This window comes from Nerophis lumbriciformis, linkage group LG31 (genome assembly GCF_033978685.3).
Source record: "Nerophis lumbriciformis linkage group LG31, RoL_Nlum_v2.1, whole genome shotgun sequence".
NCBI classification, from domain to species: domain Eukaryota; kingdom Metazoa; phylum Chordata; class Actinopteri; order Syngnathiformes; family Syngnathidae; genus Nerophis; species Nerophis lumbriciformis.
Window position 1 is genome coordinate 1,693,147 of NC_084578.2, and position 24,354 is coordinate 1,717,500.

Sequence of the window (24,354 nt, forward strand, 5' to 3'; positions counted from 1 at the left end):
AACAGGACGTGACGAGTCTGTAACCGGACTTTACTAGTCTGTAACTGGACGTTACTAGTCTGTAACTGGATGTTACTAGTCTAAAATCGGACATTGCTAGTCTGTTTCCAGACATTGTTAGTCTGTAACTGGACGTTACTAGTCTGTAACTGGATGTTATGAGTCCGTAACATGACGTTACGAGTCTGTAACTGGACGTTACTAGTGTGTAACTGGACATGACAAGTAGTCAACAGGACGTGACGAGTCTGTAACCGGACTTTACGAGTCTGTAACTGGACGTTACTAGTCTGTAACTGGATGTTACTAGTCTCAAATCGGACATTGCTAGACTGTAACCAGACATTGTTAGTCTGTAACTGGACGTTACTAGTCTGTAACTGGATGTTATGAGTCTGTAACCTGACGTTATGAGTCTGTAACTGGTTGTTACTAGTGTGTAACTGGACATGACGAGTAGTCAACAGGACGTGACAAGTCTGTAACTGGACATTACTAGTGTGTAACTGGACATGACGAGTAGTCAACAGGACATGACGAGTCTGTAACCGGACTTTACTAGTCTGTAACTGGACGTTACTTGTCTGTAACTGGATGTTACTAGTCTCAAATCGGACATTGCTAGTCTGTAACCAGACATTGTTAGTCTGTAACTGGACGTTACTAGTCTGTAACTGGATGTTATGAGTCTGTAACCTGACGTTATGAGTCTGTAACTGGTTGTTACTAGTGTGTAACTGGACATGACGAGTAGTCAACAGGACATGACGAGTCTGTAACCGGACTTTACTAGTCTGTAACTGGACGTTACTTGTCTGTAACTGGATGTTACTAGTCTCAAATCGGACATTGCTAGTCTGTAACCAGACATTGTTAGTCTGTAACTGGACGTTACTAGTCTGTAACTGGATGTTACTAGTCTCAAATCGGACATTGCTAGTCTGTAACTGGATGTTACTAGTCTGTAACCAGACATTGTTAGTCTGTAACTGGACGTTACTAGTCTGTAACTGGATGTTATTAGTCTCAAATCGGACATTGCTAGTCTGTAACTGGATGTTACTAGTCTGTAACCGGACGTGACAAGTCTGTAACCTGACGTTATAAGTCTGTAACTGGACGTTATGAGTCTGTAACTGGACGTTACTAGTGTGTAACCGGACGTGACGAGTAGTAAATTGGACGTGACAAGTCTCTAACCGGACTTTACTAGTCTGTAACTGGACATTGCTAGTCTGTAACTGGATGTTACTAGTCTGTAACCGGACATTGCTAGTCTGTAACCGGATGTTACTAGTCTGTAACCGGACATTGCTAGTCTGTAACCGGATGTTACTAGTCTGTAACCGGACTTTACTAGTCTGTAACTGGATATTGCTAGTCTGTAACTGGATGTTACTAGTCTGTAACCGGACATTGCTAGTCTGTAACCAAATGTTACTAGTCTGTAACCGGACAGTGCTAGTCTGTAACCGGATGTTACTAATCTGTAACCGGACATTGCTAGTCTGTAACCAAATGTTACTAGTCTGTAACCGGGCAGTGCTAGTCTGTAACCGGATGTTACTAGTGTGTAACCGGACGTGACAAGTAGTCAACCGGACGTGACAAGTCTCTAACAGGACTTTACTAGTCTGTAACTGGACATTGCTAGTCTGTAACTGGATGTTACTAGTGTGTAACCGCTTTAGTAAGTAAGAATTGTTTTAGTTATATTGTAAAATTTCCACACGTTGCTTGGAGTGATGGATGAAGAATCCATACGAGTAGAAACGCTACGGACGGCTAGAAGTTATAACAGCACTTAAAAAAGTTAAAGTACCATTGATAGTCACACACACACTACTGTAGGTGTGGTGAGATTATCCTCTGCATTTTGACCCTTCACCCTTGTTCACCCCCTGGGAGACGAGGGGAGCAGTGAGCAGTAGCGGTGGCCGCGCCCGGGAATGATTTTTGGTGATTCAACCCCCAATTCCAACCCTTGATGCTGAGTGCCAAGCAGGGAGGTAATGGCTCCCATTTTTATAGTCTTTGGTATGACTCGGCCGGGGTTTTGAACTCACAACCTACCCATCTCAGGCCACTGATCATCTTCTTCTGGTCGAGAGCATTAAATGCAGTGAGCCAACTCGTCCAAAAGATGGCGCCCTAGCCCAAACAAGAACACACCATCTCGGTGTATTTGTTTTAAACCGAGAATTAGCTGCACCGTTTTATAAGCCGCAGGGTTCAAAGTGTGAGGAAATAGTAGCGGCATATATTCCTGAATTAACAGTACATGTCAACGGTTTCATTATTGGAAATATTGCATTTACTTTTCAGAGTTTTATGACTGAAACCCCTTGGGGGGTCCCCGGGGACCCACAAGACTGGTTGAAGTCCTCACCTGTGAATGCAGCCGGACTTTGGCTGACCTTGCTGGGTCTGAGGATGAACTGGCACTGGGTGTCCGGGGGCAGGCACTGATCCAGGAGCAGGACCTCGGGACAGTCCGCGGGGCTGGCGGGGCTGGTGGGGCCGTCTCGCACGTGGCTCATCTTGATGCTGAAGGGGAACTCGTGTCCTGGGTGGGAGACGTGTCACCGTGAGAAGGTCATCTCTCACCAGACAAACTCCGTGTTTTCAATCAGAGGGGAAAAGAACACACGCCTCCACAAACAAACGTGGCGGAAATACCGCCGTGACATCAAAGGAGCGCCTGCGAGCGCAGATGTGGACTTTTGAGCAGAACCACACGGCGTGAAGAAGACGGCGTTCTCACCGATGAGCGGGTATGGCGGCTCGTCCTTGCTGGAGCTGACCCACAGCCTGTGGTCCTTCACGCTGCCCTGCAGTCACAAACACTTTGATTCCACCTCATAAACACTTTGTAGACATCTTTACAAACCACCAAACACACAATCTAGCTTTACGTCACGTACTAACACTAAAACCAGTCACGTTGTGTAAATGGTAAACAAAAAGAGAATACAACAAATCCTTTTCAACTTATATTCAATTGAATAGACCGCAAAGACGAGACTAGACTGGCCTGCCTGTAGTCCAGACATTGAAAATGTGTGAAGGCTCAAATATGAGACTGTTGAACAACTTAAGCTGTACATCAAGCAAGAATGGGAAAGAATTCCACTTCAAAAATGTGTCTCCTCAGTTCCCAAACCTTTACTGAGTGTTGTTAAAAGGAAAGGCCATGTAACACACTGGTAAAAATGCCTTTTTTGCAATTTACACAACTTCACTGCTTTTGCCAGTCTAGACCTCGGCACTGATCTCTTGTCGGGGTTGTTGACTTACAGCACATCTGGTCTGACACATCGTCTTATGGTGGCCCGCCACATTATTTTATGTTGTCTGCCACATCATTTAAACTGGTTCGTCATATAATTTTATTGTGGCCCGCCACATCATTTAATGTGGTCTGTCATATCATTTTATTGTGGTCCACCACATCATTTTATTGTGGTCCGCTATATCATTTAATGTGGTGGGTCATATCATTTTATTGTGTACCGCCACATAATTTTACTGTGGCCCGCCACATCATTTATTGTGGTTCATCATATCATTTTATTGTGGACCGCCACATCATTTAATGTGGTCCGTCATATCATTAATTGTGGACCGCCACATCATTTAATGTGGTCCGCCACATCATTTAATGTGGTCCACCACATCATTTAACGTGGTCCACCACATCATTTAATGTGGTCCACCACATCATTTAATGTGGTCTGTTATATCATTTTATTGTGGACTGCCACATCATTTAATGTGGTTCATCGTATCCTTTTATTGTGGACCGCCACATCATTTTATGGTGGCCCTCCACATCATTTAATGTGGTCCGTCATACCATTAATTGTGGACCGCCACATCATTTACGTGGTCCGTCATATTTAATTGTGGACCGCCACATCATTTAATGTGGTCCACCACATAATTTTATGTTGTCTGCCACATCATTTAATGTGGCCCGTCATATAATTTTATTTGGCCCGTCATATAATTTTATTGTGGTCCGCCACATCATTTGATGTGGTCCGTCATATCATTAATGGTGGACCGCCACATCATTTTACGTGGTCCGTCATATTTAATTGTGGACCGCCACATAATTTTACGTGGGCCAGCATATCATTAATTGTGGACCGCCACATCATTTAATGTGGTCTGTCATATCATTTTATTGTGGTCCGCCACATCATTTTATTGTGGTCCGCTATATCATTTAATGTGGTGGGTCATATCATTTTATTGTGTACCGCCACATAATTTTACTGTGGCCCGCCACATAATTTATTGTGGTTCATCATATCATTTTATTGTGGACCGCCACATCATTTAATGTGGTCCGTCATATCATTAATTGTGGACCGCCACATTATTTAATGTGGTCCACCACATCATTTAATGTGGTCTGTCATATCATTTTATTGTGGTCCACCACATCATTTTATTGTGGTCCGCTATATCATTTAATGTGGTGGGTCATATCATTTTATTGTGTACCGCCACATCATTTTACTGTGGCCCGCCACATAATTTATTGTGGTTCATCATATCATTTTATTGTGGACCGCCACATCATTTAATGTGGTCCGTCATATCATTAATTGTGGACCGCCACATTATTTAATGTGGTCCACCACATCATTTAACGTGGTTCGTCGTATCATTTTATTGTGTACCGCCACATCATTTTATCGTGGCCCTCCACATCATTTAATGTGGTCCGTCATATCATTAATTGTGGACCGCCACATTATTTAATGTGGTCCACCACATCATTTAATGTGGTCTGTCATATCATTTTATTGTGGCCCGCCACATCATTTAATGTGGTCTGTCATATCATTTTATTGTGGCCCGCCACATCATTTAATGTGGTTCGTCGTATCATTTTATTGTTTACCGCCACATCATTTTATTGTGGCCCTCCACATCATTTAATGTGGTCCGCCATATCATTAATTGTGGACTGCCACATCATTTTACGTGGTCCGTCATATTTTATTGTGGTCCGCCACATCAACTAAGGTGGTCCACCACATAATTTTATGTTGTCTGCCACATCATTTAATTGTGGCCCGCCACATCATTTAATGTGGTCTGTCATATTTTATTGTGGCCCGCCACATCATTTAATGTGGTTCGTCGTATCATTTTATTGTGTACCGCCACATCATTTTATTGTGGCCCTCCACATCATTTAATGTGGTCCGCCATATCATTAATTGTGGACTGCCACATCATTTTACGTGGTCCGTCATATTTTATTGTGGTCCGCCACATCAACTAAGGTGGTCCACCACATAATTTTATGTTGTCTGCCACATCATTTAATGTGGTTCATCATATCATTTTATAGTGGACCGCCACATAATTTTACTGTGGCCCTCCACATCATTTAATGTGGTCCGTCATATCATTAATTGTGGACCGCCACATCATTTAATGTGGTCCACCACATCATTTAATGTGGTCTGTCATATCATTTTATTGTGGCCCGCCACATCATTTAATGTGGTTCGTCGTATCCTTTTATTGTGTACCGCCACATCATTTTATAGTGGCCCTCCACATCATTTAATGTGGTCCGTCATATCATTAATTGTGGACCGCCACGTCATTTAATGTGGTCCACCACATCATTTAATGTGGTCTGTCATATCATTTTATTGTGGCCCGTCATATAATTTATTGTGGTCCGCCACATCATTTGATGTGGTCTGTCATATCATTAATTGTGGACCGCCACATCATTTTACGTGGTCCGTCATATTTGTGGACCACCACATCATTTAATGTGGTCTGTCATATCATTTTATTGTGGCCCGCCACATCATTTAACGTGGTCCGTCATATCATTAATTGTGGACCGCCACATCCTTTTACGTGGTCCGTCATATTTAATTGTGGACCGCCACCTCATTTAATGTGGTCCACCACATAATTTTATGTTGTCTGCCACATCATTTAACGTGGTCCGTCATATAATTTTATTGTGGCCCGCCACATCATTTGATGTGGTCCGTCATATAATTTTATTGTGGACCGCCACATACTGTTGTGGTGGCCCGCCACAATTAATGTGGTCTGTCATATTATTTTATTGTGGACCGCCACATCATTTTTTATGTTGTCTGCCACATCATTTTATGTGGTCCATCATGTCATTTTATTGTGACCCGCCACATAATTTAATGTGGTCCGCCACATCATTTTACGTGGTCCGCCATCGTCTTTTATATGGCAAGCCGCATCCTATCAAAGCGGCCTACCACATCCTGGCCCATTACTCATTGTATACTCCTGATATGGCTTCCAGGACATGAGGCTAACTGCTAATGCTAACCAAAAAGACTAGTGTGGGCTAACAATGTTAGCTCACCGCTCACTAATATAAATTTTTTCGCGTTACTGACAGCTTTACAGTGAATGTAAGGCTAGGCTAGGCTAGGCTAGGCTAGGCTAGGACAAGCACAACCGTGGCCCTCACCGATATCCCCAGCTGCATCAGAGCGGTGCGGATGACGTCGATGGTGGTGTCTGTGTTGTTGACTGCCAGAGTCTTGGCCTGGGTGGTGAGAGAAAGACCACAGGTGTTACAGAAAGACCACAGGTGTTACAGAAAGACCACCAGGTGTTACAGAAAGACCACCAGGTGTTACAGAAAGACCACAGGTGTTACAGAAAGACCACAGGTGTTACAGAAAGACCACCAGGTGTTACAGAAAGACCACCAGGTGTTACAGAAAGACCACAGGTGTTACAGAAAGACCACCAGGTGTTACAGAAAGACCACAGGTGTTACAGAAAGACCACAGGTGTTACAGAAAGACCACAGGTGTTACAGAAAGACCACCAGGTGTTACAGAAAGACCACCAGGTGTTACAGAAAGACCACAGGTGTTACAGAAAGACCACAGGTGTTACAGAAAGACCACCAGGTGTTACAGAAAGACCACCAGGTGTTACAGAAAGACCACCAGGTGTTACAGAAAGACCACCAGGTGTTACAGAAAGACCACAGGTGTTACAGAAAGACCACAGGTGTTACAGAAAGACCACAGGTGTTACAGAAAGACCACCAGGTGTTACAGAAAGACCACAGGTGTTACAGAAAGACCACCGGGTGTTACAGAAAGACCACCGGGTGTTACAGAAAGACCACCGGGTGTTACAGAAAGACCACCAGGTGTTACAGAAAGACCACCAGGTGTTACAGACAGACCACCAGGTGTTACAGAAAGACCACCAGGTGTTACAGAAAGACCACAGGTGTTACAGAAAGACCACCAGGTGTTACAGAAAGACCACCAGGTGTTACAGAAAGACCACAGGTGTTAGAAAGACCACAGGTGTTACAGAAAGACCACCAGGTGTTACAGAAAGACCACAGGTGTTACAGAAAGACCACAGGTGTTACAGAAAGACCACCAGGTGTTACAGAAAGACCACAGGTGTTACAGAAAGACCACAGGTGTTACAGAAAGACCACCAGGTGTTACAGAAAGACCACCAGGTGTTACAGAAAGACCACAGGTGTTACAGAAAGACCACCAGGTGTTACAGAAAGACCACCAGGTGTTACAGAAAGACCACCAGGTGTTACAGAAAGACCACAGGTGTTACAGAAAGACCACCAGGTGTTACAGAAAGACCAAGACCACAGGTGTTAAAGAAAGACCACAGGTGTTACAGAAAGACCACCAGGTGTTACAGAAAGACCACAGGTGTTACAGAAAGACCACCAGGTGTTACAGAAAGACTACCAGGTGTTACAGAAAGACCACAGGTGTTACAGACAGACCACCAGGTGTTACAGAAAGACCACCAGGTGTTACAGAAAGACCACAGGTGTTACAGAAAGACCACAGGTGTTACAGAAAGACCACCAGGTGTTACAGAAAGACCACCAGGTGTTACAGAAAGACCACAGGTGTTACAGAAAGACCACCAGGTGTTACAGAAAGACCACAGGTGTTACAGAAAGACCACAGGTGTTACAGAAAGACCACCAGGTGTTACAGAAAGACCACCAGGTGTTACAGAAAGACCACAGGTGTTACAGAAAGACCACCAGGTGTTACAGAAAGACCACCAGGTGTTACAGAAAGACCACCAGGTGTTACAGAAAGACCACAGGTGTTACAAAAAGACCACAGGTGTTACAGAAAGACCACCAGGTGTTACAGAAAGACCACCAGGTGTTACAGAAAGACCACAGGTGTTAAAGAAAGACCACCAAGTGTTACAGAAAGACCACCAGGTGTTACAGAAAGACCACCAGGTGTTACAGAAAGACCACCAGGTGTTACAGAAAGACCACAGGTGTTAAAGAAAGACCACCAGGTGTTACAGAAAGACCACCAGGTGTTACAGAAAGACCACCAGGTGTTACAGAAAGACCACAGGTGTTAAAGAAAGACCACCAGGTGTTACAGAAAGACCACCAGGTGTTACAGAAAGACCACCAGGTGTTACAGAAAGACCACAGGTGTTAAAGAAAGACCACCAGGTGTTACAGAAAGACCACCAGGTGTTACAGAAAGATCACCAGGTGTTACAGAAAGACCACCAGGTGTTACAGAAAGACCACAGGTGTTACAGAAAGACCACAGGTGTTACAGAAAGACCACAGGTGTTACAGAAAGACCACAGGTGTTACAGAAAGACCACAGGTGTTACAGAAAGACCACATGTGTTACAGAAAGACCACCAGGTGTTACAGAAAGACCACAGGTGTTACAGAAAGACCACCAGGTGTTACAGAAAGACCACCAGGTGTTACAGAAAGACCACAGGTGTTACAGAAAGACCACAGGTGATACAGAAAGACCACAGGTGTTACAGAAAGACCACAGGTGTTACAGAAAGACCACAGGTGTTACAGAAAGACCACAGGTGTTACAGAAAGACCACAGGTGTTACAGAAAGACCACCAGGTGTTACAGAAAGACCACCAGGTGTTACAGAAAGACCACAGGTGTTACAGAAAGACCACAGGTGATACAGAAAGACCACAGGTGTTACAGAAAGACCACCAGGTGTTACAGAAAGACCACAGGTGTTACAGAAAGACCACAGGTGATACAGAAAGACCACAGGTGTTACAGAAAGACCACAGGTGATACAGAAAGACCACAGGTGATACAGAAAGACCACAGGTGTTACAGAAAGACCACAGGTGATACAGAAAGACCACAGGTGTTACAGAAAGACCACCAGGTGTTACAGAAAGACCACCAGGTGTTACAGAAAGACCACAGGTGTTACAGAAAGACCACAGGTGATACAGAAAGACCACAGGTGTTACAGAAAGACCACAGGTGTTACGTGAGCAGAAGGATACATTCCCCACAACAAAGTGCGACAAAGGAGAATCTTACGTAAGCACAGTTTCCGATGTCCTTGGCAAATATCTTCAGCGGGACGGTCTTGGGGTCGTCACTCCGCTTTCCCTCGCTGATCCCACTGAGTGGCCAAACAGACGCTAGGTCACATTTTGGAAGTATTTTGCCCTACGCTTTGAACCCTGCGTCTTATAAAACGGCGCGGCTAATTTATGGATTTTCTTTATCGCTGACGGACATAGAACAAAACAACAAGCAAAGACCCTTAAAAGGTGTGTTATTGTCTTGTGCTACGGTGCCATCTTTTGGACGACTTCGCTCACTCCTCCTGTTTAGACTGAGCTTTCAACAGGAAGTACAAGTGCAGTTCCGTCGTCTGGCCATCCGTAGCGTTTCTACTCGTATGGATTCTTCATTCATCACGCCAAGTAACGTCTTGTAAGTTTTACAATATAACTAAAACTATTCTTACTTACTAAAGCGTCCCATGTGTGATGTCTGTAGGACATATTTGTACATGCTATCGTAATGTAATCAAGCTAGAGTAATTACCATTAGCTAATATGCTAATTATTAACTTACAACGGCATTATTTTTGTATTGTTTCACTTTCACAAATTCCTCAGTAAATTCACCAAAACGTCAGCGTGGAGTTATTGAGTCTGTTTAGCTGATTGGAGAGCTAGCTTGCGCAGCTTGTGGCTCCATGACCATGACTTCTGTTTTGTTTGATCGGCCATTTTACTGCCCTGTTACAGACACCGTTTGGAAACAATTAAGGTATGTAAATAAACATTGACTGTGTAAATAACTAATATCACAACGTATATATCTGCCACTTATAGTATTATATTATATTGTGTTGTATATAAATATGTATTATTATCTCTATGTTATAGTATTGACTAGGGGTGTAACAGTACACAAACATTTCGGTTTAGAGGTCACAGTTCGGTTCATTTTCGGTACAGTAAGAAAACAACAAAATATACATTTTTTGGTTATTTATGTACCAAATTTGTAAACAATGGCTTTATCCTTTTAACATTGGGAACACTATAATAATTCTGCCCACGTTAATCAACATTAAACTGCCTCAAGTTGTTAAATAAAATGACAAAACTTTTCTTCTACATATAAAAAGTGCAACATTAAACAGTTTCAAGTCAACTCATCATGCTTAATTTATTACAGCATTTGGGAAGCCTGTAGTTGATTTATTATGTAAATGTTATATTTTTATCAACATGTGATAGCAGGGACCCTGCCATTCAAAACTAGGCTGCTGCATTACTAATGATTAATGTAACTATAGCTGAAAAAATGGTACAATAGGATTCTATTAGAGTTAATTTATTTGATATATTTTATTATATTTAATATATTTTAATATTGTTAATATATTTGATATATTTTATTATAGTTAATTTATTTTTCATTTGCACTATTTTAATATATTTTAATATAGTTAATATATGTGATATATTTTGTATTTGTTCTATTTTAATATAGTTAAAATTTTGATATATATATATACATTTTTTAATCTATTTTAATATATTCAAGATATTTTAATATAGTTAATATATTTGATGTATATTTTTTTATTTGATCTGTTTTAATATATTTAAATATAATCAACATATTTTAATATAGTTAATATATTAGATATATTTTATTATAGTTAATTTATTTTTATTTGATATATTTTGGCAAGGCCCCGGGGGTGGATGAGATCCGCCCGGAGTTCCTTAAGGCTCTGGATGCTGTGGGGCTGTCTTGGTTGACAAGACTCTGCAACATCGCGTGGACATCGGGGGTGGTACCTCTGGATTGGCAGACCGGGGTGGTGGTTCCTCTCTTTAAGAAGGGGAACCGGAGGGTGTGTTCTAACTATCGTGGGATCACACTCCTCAGCCTTCCCGGTAAGGTCTATTCAGGTGTACTGGAGAGGAGGCTACGCCGGATAGTCGAACCTCGGATTCAGGAGGAACAGTGTGGTTTTCGTCCTGGTCGTGGAACTGTGGACCAGCTCTATACTCTGGGCAGGGTCCTTGAGGGTGCATGGGAGTTTGCCCAACCAGTCTACATGTGCTTTGTGGACTTGGAGAAGGCATTGGACCGTGTCCCTCGGGAAGTCCTGTGGGGAGTGCTCAGAGAGTATGGGGTAACGGACTGTGATTGTGGCAGTCCGCTCCCTGTATGATCAGTGCCAGAGCTTGGTCCGCATTGCCGGTAGTAAGTCGGACACGTTTCCAGTGAGGGTTGGAGTCCGCCAAGGCTGCCCTTTGTCACCCATTCTGTTCTGAACTTTTATGGACAGAATTTCTAGGCGCAGTCAAGGCGTTGAGGGGATCTGGTTTGGTGGCTGCAGGATTAGGTCTCTGCTTTTTGCAGATGATGTGGTCCTGATGGCTTCATCTGGCCAGGATCTTCAGCTCTCACTGGATCGGTTCGCAGCCGAGTGTGAAGCGACTGGGATGAGAATCAGCACCTCCAAGTCCGAGTCCATGGTTCTCGCCCGGAAAAGGGTGGAGTGCCATCTCCGGGTTGGGGAGGAGATCTTGCCCCAAGTGGAGGAGTTCAAGTACCTGGGAGTCTTGTTCACGAGTGAGGGAAGAGTGGATCGTGAGATCGGCAGGCGGATCGGTGCGGCATCTTCAGTAATGCGGAAGCTGTATCGATCCGTTGTGGTGAAGAAGGAGCTGAGCCAGAAGGCAAAGCTCTCGATTTACCGGTCGATCTACGTTCCCATCCTCACCTTTGGTCATGAGCTTTGTGTTATGACCGAAAGGACAAGATCACGGGTACAAGCGGCCCAAATGAGTTTCCTCCGCCGAGTGGCGGGGCTCTCCCTTAGAGATAGGGTGAGAAGCTCTGTCATCCGGGGGGAGCTCAAAGTAAAGCCGCTGCTCCTCCACATGGAGAGGAGCCAGATGAGGTGGTTCAGGCATCTGGTCAAGATGCCACCCGAACACCTCCCTAGGGAGGTGTTTAGGGCACGTCCGACCGGTAGGAGGCCGCGGGGAAGACCCAGGACACGTTGGGAAGACTATGTCTCCCGGCTGGCCTGGGAACGCCTCGGGGTCCCACAGGAAGAGCTGGACGAAGTGGCTGGGGAGAGGGAAGTCTGGGCTTCCCTGCTTAGGCTGCTGCCCCCGCGACTCGACCTCGGATAAGCGGAAGAAGATGGATGGATGGATGGATGGATGGATACTAGCAAGCTGGTCTCGCTTTGCTCGACATTTTTAATTCTAAAAGAGACAAAACTCAAATAGAATTTGAAAATCCAAGAAAATATTTGAAAGACTTGGTCTTCACTTGGAATAAGCGGTAGAAAATGGATGGATGGATGGGTCTTCACTTGTTTAAATAAATTCATTTATTTTTTACTTTGCTTCTTATTACTTTTAGAAATACAATTTTAGAGAAAAAATACAACCTTAAAAATGATTTTAGGATTTTTAAACAAATATACCTTTTTACCTTTTAAATGTCTTCCTTATCTTTCCTGACAATTTAAATCAATGTTCAAGTATTTTTTTTTTTTTATTATTGTAAAGAATAATAAATATTTTAGCTTCTGGTTTTTCGACAAAGAATATTTGTGAAATATTTCTTCAAACTTACTATGATTAAAATTCAAAAAAATTATTCTGGAAAATCTGTATAATCAAATTTAAATCTTATTTCAAATTATTTTGAATTTCTTTAAAAAAAAAAAAAATTCTGGAAAATCTAGAAGACATACTGATTTGTCTTTGTTAGAAATATAGCTTGGTCCAATTTGTTAAATATTCTAACAAAGTGCAGATTGGAATTTAACCAATTTAAAAACATGTCATCAAAATTCTAAAATGTATCTTAATCGGGAAAAATGACAAATGATGTTCCATAAATTCTTTTTTTAATTTTTTCAAAAAAAATTCAAATTAGCTAGTTTTTCCTCTTCTTTTTGTCGGTTGAATTTTGAATTTTAAAGAGTCGAAATTGAAGATGAACTACGTTTCACAATTTTATTTGAATTTTTTTCCTGTTTTCTCCTCTTTTAAACCGTTCAATTAAGTGTTTTTTTCATCATTTATTCTCTACAAAAAAACCTTCCGCAAAAGGAAAAAAAATGTACGACGGAATGACAGACAGAAATACCCATTTTTTTTATATATATAAATGTATTTAGCTATTCTTGTTTAAATCACACTTACGTGTAACTTACAAATGACAATATATTTATTTATTTAAGTGTGTATCAAACTGGTAGCCCTTCGCATTAATCAGTACCCAAGAAGTAGTTTTTGGTTTCAAAAAGGTTGGTGACCCCTGTACTAGGGCATCAAATCAGTGTCAGTTGAGTCGGTCCATAGGTTGCCTGTAGGGATTTTTAATGTCCAGCAGATGTCAGTATTTAGTGACACAGTATCGACACAGTATCAATACAGTTTTGCAATGTGTCGAAACGCTTCATGACGCCTCATCAACCCATCACTAGTTGGTAGTAATTATTTTTTCTCTTTCCAAAACGCACAGATTACCCAGAATTCGCCCCCTTCTGGCGGCCTTCTTCTCCCCCAGTTTTCATGGGATCAGAACCGTTGGGAGGATGAAAAGGTAAAGCCAGGGGAGCTCTTGCTTACCTCTGGATGAGCGCCAGCCACGTCTCCTTGTCCTCCTCCGAGCTGGAGGAGGAGAGAGGAGGTTCAAAAAAAAGTGGAAAAAGACAACAAACTGTCACGTCTGTCTGCTCGTTAGCGCTAATTGTCCACATGGAGGCGGGACGGGAACATTCCGGGTGCTCACCTGAAGGTGGCCACGCAGTTGCAGGTGGGCCAGCCCATGACGAAGCTCCTCTCTGGGCTGGTGCTGCCCTCACACACCTCCTCCGTGCAGCCGGCCGTCCACATCTCACACACTCGCACCTGCGCCTTGGCCTTGAAGTGAGAGGGAGACCTGCAGGGGGGTTAGCATGCTAAGTTTAGCTTTTTAACTAGTTTGTATCTTTTAATCAAGGTTACTTATGCTTGGCGACATCTTGGAAATAACGTATTATATATTAGCATGCTAACTTTAACATACTAAAGTTTTGTGCTAGCTTTTCAGCTAATGTATGTTTACAGCTAAAAATAGTGCATTTCAATAGTTAGCGCAATCATAGGAAGAACGCATTAACCTTAGCATGCTAATACAACAGACGTTAGCGTACTTCTAAGTTGGCGCTAAGTGTCCAAATCCATGATTTTGAGGTTTAAACTTACAAAATGAGCTAATAAACTATCATAAAACATTAGCGTGCTAATACAAGAGACGTTAGCATACTTCTAAGGTAACGGCAAGTGTCCAAATCCATGATTTTGAGGTCTAAACTTACAAAATGAGCTAAAAAGCTATCATAAAACATTAGCATGCTAATATAAGGGAGGTTAGCATACTTCTAAGGTGGCGCTAAGTGTCCAAATCCATGATTTTGAGGTTTAATCTTACAAGATTATCTAAAAAGCTAGCTTAAAACATTAGCATGCTAATACAAGACACGTTAGCATACTTCTAAGATGGCGCTAAGTGTCCAAATCCATGATTTTGAGGTCTAAACTTACAAAATGAGCTAAAACGCTATCATAAAACATTAGTATGCTAATATAAGGGAGGTTAGCATACTTCTAAGATGGCGCTAAGTGTCCAAATCTATGATTTTGAGGATTAAATTTACAGAATTATCTAAAAAAGCTAGCTTAAAACATTAGCATGCTAATACAACGGACGTTAGCATACTTCTAAGGTGGCGCCAAGTGTCCAAATCCATGATTTTGAGGTTTAAACTTACAAAATTATCTAAAAAGCTATCATAAAACATTAGCATGCTAATATAAGGGAGGTTAGCATACTTCTAAGATGGCGCTAAGTGTCCAAATCCATGATTTTGAGGTTTAGACTTACAAAATGTGCTAATAAGCTATCATAAAACATTAGCATGCTAATATAAGGGAGGTTAGCATACTTCTAAGATGGCGCTAAGTGTCCAAATCCATGATTTTGAAGTTTAAATTTACAAAATGAGCTAATAAGCTATAATAAAACATTAGCATGCTAATATAAGGGACGTTAGCATACTTCTAAGATGGCGCCAAGTGTCCAAATCCATGATTTTGAGGTTTAAACTTACAAAATTATCTAAAAAAGCTAGCTTATAACATTAGCATGCTAATATAAGGGAGGTTAGCATACTTCTAAGATGGCGCTAAGTGTCCAAATCCATGATTTTGAGGTCTAAACTTACAAAATGAGCTACTAAGCTATCATAAAACATTAGCATGCTAATATAAGAGACGTTAGCATACTTCTAAGATGGCGCTAAGTGTCCAAATCCATGATTTTGAGGTTTAAACTTACAAAATTATCTAAAAAGCTATCATAAAACATTAGCATGCTAATATAAGGGAGGTTAGCATACTTCTAAGATGGCGCTAAGTGTCCAAATCCATGATTTTGAGGTTTCAATTTACAAAATGAGCTAATAAGCTATCATAAAACATTAGCATGCTAATATAAGGGACGTTAGCATACTTCTAAGGTGGCGCCAAGTGTCCAAATCCATGATTTTGAGGTCTAAACTTACAAAATGAGCTAAAAAGCTATCATAAAACATTAGCATGCTAATATAAGGGAGGTTAGCATACTTCTAAGATAGCGCTAAGTGTCCAAATCCATGATTTTGAGGTCTAAACTTACAAAATGAGCTAAAAAGCTATCATAAAACATTAGCATGCTAATATAAGGGAGGTTAGCATACTTCTAAGATGGCGCTAAGTGTCCAAATCCATGATTTTGAGGTTTAGACTTACAAAATGTGCTAATAAGCTATCATAAAACATTAGCATGCTAATATAAGGGAGGTTAGCATACTTCTAAGATGGCGCTAAGTGTCCAAATCCATGATTTTGAGGTTTCAATTTACAAAATGAGCTAATAAGCTATCATAAAACATTAGCATGCTAATACAAGGGACGTTAGCATACTTCTAAGGTGGCGCCAAGTGTCCAAATCCATGATTTTGAGGTCTAAACTTACAAATGAGCTAATAAGCTATCATAAAACATTAGCATGCTAATATAAGAGAGGTTAGCATACTTCTAAGATGGCGCTAAGTGTCCAAATCCATGATTTTGAGGTTTAAACTTACAAAATTATCTAAAAAGCTAGCTTAAAACATTAGCATGCTAATACAAGGGACGTTAGCATACTTCTAAGATGGCGCTAAGTGTCCAAATCCATGATTTTGAGGTTTAAATTTACAAAATTATCTAAAAAAGCTAGCTTAAAACATTAGCATGCTAATATAAGGGAGGTTAGCATACTTCTAAGGTGGCGCTAAGTGTCCAAATCCATGATTTTGAGGTCTAAACTTACAAAATGAGCTAAAAAAAAAAGCTAGCTTAAAACATTAGCATGCTAATACAACGGACGTTAGCATACTTCTAAGGTGGCACCAAGTGTCCAAATCCATGATTTTGAGGTCTAAACTTACAAAATGAGCTAATAAGCTATCTTAAAACATTAGCATGCTAATACAAGAGACGTTAGCATACTTCTAAGATGGCGCTAAGTGTCCAAATCCATGATTTTGAGGTATAAACTTACAGAATTATCTAAAAAAGCTAGCTTAAAACATTAGCTTGCTAATACAAGGGACGTTAGCATACTTCTAAGGTGGCGCCAAGTGTCCAAATCCATGATTTTGAGGTCTAAACTTACAAAATGAGCTAATAAGCTATCATAAAACATTAGCATGCTAAAATAAGGGACGTTAGCATACTTCTAAGGTGGCGCTAAGTGTCCAAATCCATGATTTTGAGGTTTCAATTTACAAAATGAGCTAATAAGCTATCATAAAACATTAGCATGCTAATACAAGAGACATTAGCATAATTCTAAAGTGGCGCTAAGTGTCCAAATCCATGATTTTGAAGTTTAAATTTACAAAATGAGCTAATAAGCTATCATAAAACATTAGCATGCTAATATAAGGGAGGTTAGCATACTTCTAAGATGGCGCTACGTGTCCAAATCCATGATTTTGAGGTCTAAACTTACAAAATTATCTAAAAAAAGCTAGCTTTAAACATTAGCATGCCAATACAAGGGATGTTAGCATACCTCTAAGGTGGCGCCAAGTGTCCAAATCCATGATTTTGAGGTTTAATCTTACAAAATTATCTAAAAAGCTAGCTTAAAACATTAGCATGCCAATACAAGGGACGTTAGCATACTTCTAAGGTGGCGCCAAGTGTCCAAATCCATGATTTTGAGGCCTAAACTTACAAAATGAGCTAATAAGCTATCATAAAACATTAGCATGCTAATACAAGAAATATTAGCATACTTCTAAGATGGCGCCAAGTGTCCAAATCCATGATTTTGAAGTTTCAATTTACAAAATGAGCTAAAAAGCTATCATAAAACATTAGCATGCTAATATAAGGGACGTTAGCATACTTCTAAGATAGCACTAAGTGTCCAAATCCATGATTTTGAGGTTTAAACTTACAAAATTATCTAAAAAACTAGCTTAAAACATTAGCATGCTAATACAAGGGACGTTAGCATACTTCTAAAGTGGCGCTAAGTGTCCAAATCCATGATTTTGAGGTTTCAATTTACAAAATGAGCTAATAAGCTATCATAAAACATTAGCATGCTAATACAAGAGACGTTAGCATACTTCTAAAATGGTGCTAAGTGTCCAAATCCATGATTTTGAGGTCTAAACTTACAAAATGAGCTAATAACCTATCATAAAACATTAGCATGCTAATACAAGAGACGTTAGCATACTTCTAAGATGGCGCTAAGTGTCCAAATCCATGATTTTGAGGTCTAAACTTACAAATGAGCTAATAAGCTATCATAAAACATTAGCGTGCTAATACAAGAGACGTTAGCGTACTTCTAAGGTGGCGCTAAGTGTCCAAATCCATGATTTTGAAGTTTAAATTTACAAAATGAGCTAATAAGCTATAATAAAACATTAGCATGCTAATATAAGAAACGTTAGCATACTTCTAAGGTAACGCCAAGTGTCCAAATCCATGATTTTGAGGTCTAAACTTACAAAATGAGCTAAAAAGCTATCATAAAACATTAGCATGCTAATATAAGGGAGGTTAGCATACTTCTAAGATGGCGCTAAGTGTCCAAATCCATGATTTTGAGGTATAAACTTACAGAATTATCTAAAAAGCTAGCTTAAAACATTAGCATGCTAATACAAGAGACGTTAGCATACTTCTAAGATGGCGCTAAGTGTCCAAATCCATGATTTTGAGGTCTAAACTTACAAATGAGCTAATAAGCTATCATAAAACATTAGCGTGCTAATACAAGAGACGTTAGCGTACTTCTAAGGTGGCGCTAAGTGTCCAAATCCATGATTTTGAAGTTTAAATTTACAAAATGAGCTAATAAGCTATGGGTTCTACATGTAAAGCTATGGGGACGGCGTGGCGCAGTGGGAGAGTGGCCGTGCGCAACCCGAGGGTCCCTGGTTCAATCCCCACCTAGTACCAACCTCGTCATGTCCGTTGTGTCCTGAGCAAGACACTTCACCCTTGCTCCTGATGGGTGCTGGTTAGCGCCTTGCATGGCAGCTCCCTCCATCAGTGTGTGAATGTGTGTGTGAATGGGTAAATGTGGAAGTAGTGTCAAAGCGCTTTGAGTACCTTGAAGGTAGAAAAGCGCTATACAAGTACAACCCATTTATCATTTATTTATTTAAAGCGACTTTGGGTACTTAGAAAAGCGCTATATAAATCCCAGTTATTATTATTATTATCAAAAAACATTAGCATGCTAATACAAGAGACGTTAGCATAATTCTAAAGTGGCGCTAAGTGTCCAAATCCATGATTTTGAAGTTTAAATTTACAAAATGAGCTAATAAGCTATCATAAAACATTAGCATGCTAATATAAGGGACGTTAGCATACTTCTAAGGTGGCGCTAAGTGTCCAAATCCATGATTTTGTGGTCTAAACTTACAAATGAGCTAATAAGCTATCATAAAACATTAGCATGCTAACACAAGAAACGTTAGCATACTTCTAAGGTGGCGCCAAGTGTCCAAATCCATGATTTTGAGGTCTAAACTTACAAAATGAGCTAATAATCTATCATAAAACATTAGCATGCTAATACAAGAGACGTTAGCATAATTCTAAAGTGGCGCTAAGTGTCCGAATCCATGATTTTGAGGTCTAAATTTACAAAATGAGCTAATAAGCTATGGGTTCTACATGTAAAGCGACTTTGGGTACTTAGAAAAGCGCTATATAAATCCCAGTTATTATTATTATTATCATAAAACATTAGCATGCTAATACAAGAGACGTTAGCATAATTCTAAAGTGGCGCTAAGTGTCCAAATCCATGATTTTGAAGTTTAAATTTACAAAATGAGCTAATAAGCTATCATAAAACATTAGCATGCTAATACAAGAGACGTTAGCATAATTCTAAAGTGGCGCTAAGTGTCCAAATCCATGATTTTGAAGTTTAAATTTACAAAATGAGCTAATAAGCTATCATAAAACATTAGCATGCTAATACAAGAGACGTTAGCATAATTCTAAAGTGGCGCTAAGTGTCCAAATCCATGATTTTGAGGTCTAAATTTACAAAATGAGCTAATAAGCTATCATAAAACATTAGCATGCTAATACAAGAGACGTTAGCATAATTCTAAAGTGGCGCTAAGTGTCCAAATCCATGATTTTGAAGTTTAAATTTACAAAATGAGCTAATAAGCTATCATAAAACATTAGCATGCTAATACAAAAGACGTTAGCATACTTCTAAGATGGCGCTAAGTGTCCAAATCCATGATTTTGAGGTTTAAACTTACAAAATGTGCTAATAAGCTTGTTTTATGATAGCTTATTAGCTCATTTTGTAAGTTTAGACCTCAAAATGCTGGATTTGGACACTTGGCGCCACCTTAGAACATTGAGTCATTCTACCCAGGAGTCTATTTGGACTCCACAACTCGGTGGAAGTCTGAGGTTCTGCAGATGAACGAAGGCAGTCTGAGTTTCTGCAGATGAACGAAGGCAGCGACCTTAGGGCTGAGCAGCGAATAAAAGCTCCAAATAGGACGTAGAAATGTGGAAACTAGTCTGAGTGTATTTATGGCCACCTGCTCCAGGAAGACAGCTAATGAATGGCGGCGCTATCTTCCCCTTCCTAAACAGTGCCTTCCTAAACAGTGCCTTCGGGTAGAGCCACCAGGAGGAGTGTGATTACAGAGGAAGGACGACCCCAGGCACGCATGCGGTTTCTATTTCGGTGCCTGGGACTCTCCGAGAGGCCGGGCGGGAGCCTCAGACTTTGATCCCGGCCAGGCTCGGTATGGATTTAATTGGCTGGAAAATAATGACATGTTGGGGAAAAGACGAGGGAGAAGTGGCGGAAACGCGAGACGAGGAACGGGAGGGGAGGGAGTTTTCACAGGGTAGGAGAGGAGGGCGAGGGAGACGGGTAGTGACGCAAGGCCGAGGAGGGGGAGGACAAGGGAGGCGGGATGTCGGGGAGGAGGGTTGAAGGAAGAGGTGAGGAAGGAAATATGGAAGGATGGAAAGTCAAATGTGTGCAGTCGTAGCAAGGAGGTAGAGAGGAGGAAGTTGCGTATGTAAGGTGGTAGTGAAGTAAGTAGGTAGTAAGGTAAGGTGGTAGTGAAGGAAAAAGGTAGTAAGATACGGCAGTCGTTAAGGATAAAGTACTAAGGTAAGATTGTAGTGAAGGAAAAAGGTAGTAAGGTAGTAGTGAAGTAAGTAGGTAGTAGTGAAGGAAGTCAGGTGGCAGTGAAGGCAGTAAGGTGGCAGTGAAGGCAGTAAGGTGGTAGAGAAGGCAGTAAGGTGGTAGTGAAGGAAGTCAGGTGGTAGTGAAGGGAAGTAAGGTTGTAGTGAAGGAAAGTAAGGCGGTAGTGAAGGCAGTAAGGTGGTATTGAAAGGTGTTAGTGAAGGCAGTAAGGTGGTAGTGAAAGGTGGGAGCGAAGGCCGTAAGGTGGTAGCGAAGGAAGTAAGGTGGTAGCGAAGGCAATAAGGTGGTAGCGAAGGCAATAAGGTGGTAGTGAAGGAAGTAAGGTGATAGTGAAGGAAGTAAGGTGATAGTGAAGGAAGTAAGGTGGTAGTGAAGGAAGTAAGGTGGTAGTGAAGGCAATAAGGTGGTAGTAAAGTCGGTAAGGTGGTAGTGAAAGAAGTAAGGTGGTAGTGAAGGCAATAAGGTGGTAGTGAAGGAAGTAAAGTGATAGTGAAGGCAATAAGGTGGTAGTGAAGGAAGTAAGGTGATAGTGAAGGAAGTAAGGTGATAGTGAAGGAAGTCAGGTGGTAGTGAAGGAAGTCGGGTAGTAGTGAAAGCAGTAAGGTGGTGGTGAAGGAAGTAAAGTGGTAGTGAAGGAAGTAAGGTGGTAGTGAAGACAGTAAGGTGGTAGTGAAGGCAGTCAGGTGGTAGTGAAAGAAGTCGGGTAGTAGTGAAAGCAGTAAGGTGGTGGTGAAGGAAGTAAGGTGGTGGTGAAGGAAGTAAGGTGGTAGTGAAGACAGTAAGGTGGTAGTGAAGGCAGTCAGGTGGTAGTGAAGGAAGTTGGGTAGTAGTGAAAGCAGTAAGGTGGTGGTGAAGGAAGTAAAGTGGTAGTGAAGGAAGTAAGGTGGTAGTGAAGGCAGTCAGGTGGTAGTGAAGGCAGTCAGGTGGTAGTGAAGGAAGTCGGGTAGTAGTGAAAGCAGTAAGGTGGTGGTGAAGGAAGTAAGGTGATAGTGAAGGAAGTAAGGTGGTAGTGAAGGAAGTAAGGTGGTAGTGAAGGAACTGACTTGGCCTTGGTGACCAGGAGGATGTCACTGAAGAGGAAGAGGTGTCTGTCCTGAGTCTGGAGGCCGGTCTTCAGTTGGGTCTGGACGTGACCCAGGAAGACTCTGGTGGGACAGTCAGACAAGAAGGTCTGGACCAAGGCGCAGGACTCTGGACTGAGTGGCGTCAGGCAGCTGTCTCTGAAAGCACAGGATGAGACTTGAAAGCCATGGCAACATTTACTTCATTTACTTCATACATTTGATTAGAATTGATTTATTTGATATATTTGATTATATTTCATATATTTTAACCATTTTAATAGTTAACATATTGACATATTTGTATTTGATATACTTTACTATATTTCATATATTTTAATAGTTAACATATTGATATATTTGTATTTGATATACTTTACTATATTTCATATATTTTAATATAGTTAATATATTTTTATTTGATATACTTTAATATATTTCAATAGTTAATATAGTTGATATATTTATTATAGTTAACTTATTTTTCATTTGCACGATTTTAATATATTTTATTATCCATCCATCCATCCATCCATTTTCTACCGCTTGTCCCTTTTGGGGTTGCGGGGTTGCTGGAGCCTATCTCAGTTAATATATTTGATATATAGTTTTTATTTGATATATTTTAATATATTTGATATAGTTTTTATTTGATATATTTTAATATATTTGATATATTTTTTATTTGATATATTTTAATATATTTGATATATTTTACTATAGTTAATGTATTTGATATATATTTTCTATTTGATATATTTGAATATATTTAAGATATTTTTAATATATTCATGATATTTTATTAGAGTTAATTTATTTGATATATTTTATTATATTTAATATATTTTAATATTGTTAATATATTTGATATATTTTTTATTGGATATACTTTAATATAGTTTAATAGTTAATATATTTGATATATTTTATTATAGTTAATTTATTTTTCATTTGCACTATTTTAATATATTTTAAAATAGTTAATATATGTGATATATTTTGTATTTGTTGTATTTTAATATAGTTAATATTTTTATATATATATATATATATTTTAATCTATTTTAATATATTCAAGATATTTTAATATAGTTAAGATATTTGATGTATATTTTTTATTTGATCTATTTTAATATATTTAAATATGGTTAACATATTTTAATATAGTTAATATATTAGCTATATTTTATTATAGTTAATTTGTTTTTATTTGATATATTTTAATATATTTGATACATTTTTAATATATTTATATATGGTTAAGATATTTTAATTTAGTTAATATATTTTTATTTTATATGAATGTTGTCTGTCTATCTGTGTTGGCCCTGCGATGAGGTGGCGACTTGTCCAGGGTTTACCCCGCCTTCCGCCCGATTGTAGCTGAGATAGGCTCCAGCGCCCCCGCGACCCCGAAGGTAGAAAATGGATGGATGGATGGATGTTTATTATGTTTTAATATATTTCAATATGGTTAACATATTTTATTATAGTTAATATATTCTATAGTTTAATATAGTTAATATATTTGATATATTTTTTATGTATTTGATCTATTCTTGAATATTAAATATATTCTTAAATGTTTTATATATTTTTGTATATTTGATGTAGTTAATATATTTGATGTATTGGGTATAATTTATATATTTGATATCTATTTTTTTATTTAAAAATATATCAAATATTTTTAAAAAACAAAAAACATTTTATATAATTTACATTTATTTGATGCACTGTATTTATGTTTTATATTTTGCATATTTTCCAATATGTTTCATCTTCAATCTTTCATCTTTCTTGTCAACTGAAACGTCTGTGACCCCTAAAGTGAAATTAAATGTGTTATCATCTACAGTATAATCATATATTGCATGTATAAGTAATGTGTCCGTAATGATGCGGACACATTTGTTACTGGATACTTTCTAATATGCCTTGGAGACTTTGTATGTGTAAGTAATATGTAACTATAATTATTTCATACTTGTTTATATTGACAAATGTCACCTTTTATTGTGAATGATTATTAGTCTAGCTTGTGTGTTATTGTGTGCTTAGCTGTTGTGTAACTGCTCGCTCCTAGTAGCCTGAAGCCTAGCATGTTTACCTTTTGTTCATTACTTTAG

At 39.6% G+C, this 24,354-nt stretch overlaps 1 protein-coding gene across 1 annotated transcript in view; it reads right to left on the bottom strand.

Annotated features, from left to right (window-relative positions):
- Nucleotides 1-24,354, bottom strand: part of LOC133574080 (rho GTPase-activating protein 20-like) — a 59,334-nt gene that overhangs the window by 15,081 nt on the left and 19,899 nt on the right. The window contains exons 3-9 of the mRNA XM_061926117.1: nt 22,208-22,384; nt 14,157-14,306; nt 13,994-14,035; nt 9,396-9,480; nt 6,503-6,580; nt 2,765-2,831; nt 2,390-2,566 (exon numbers count right to left, since the gene is read on the bottom strand). Coding sequence (XP_061782101.1) covers nt 2,390-2,566; nt 2,765-2,831; nt 6,503-6,580; nt 9,396-9,480; nt 13,994-14,035; nt 14,157-14,306; nt 22,208-22,384 — 776 coding nt within the window. The remainder of the gene's footprint in view (nt 1-2,389; nt 2,567-2,764; nt 2,832-6,502; nt 6,581-9,395; nt 9,481-13,993; nt 14,036-14,156; nt 14,307-22,207; nt 22,385-24,354) is intronic.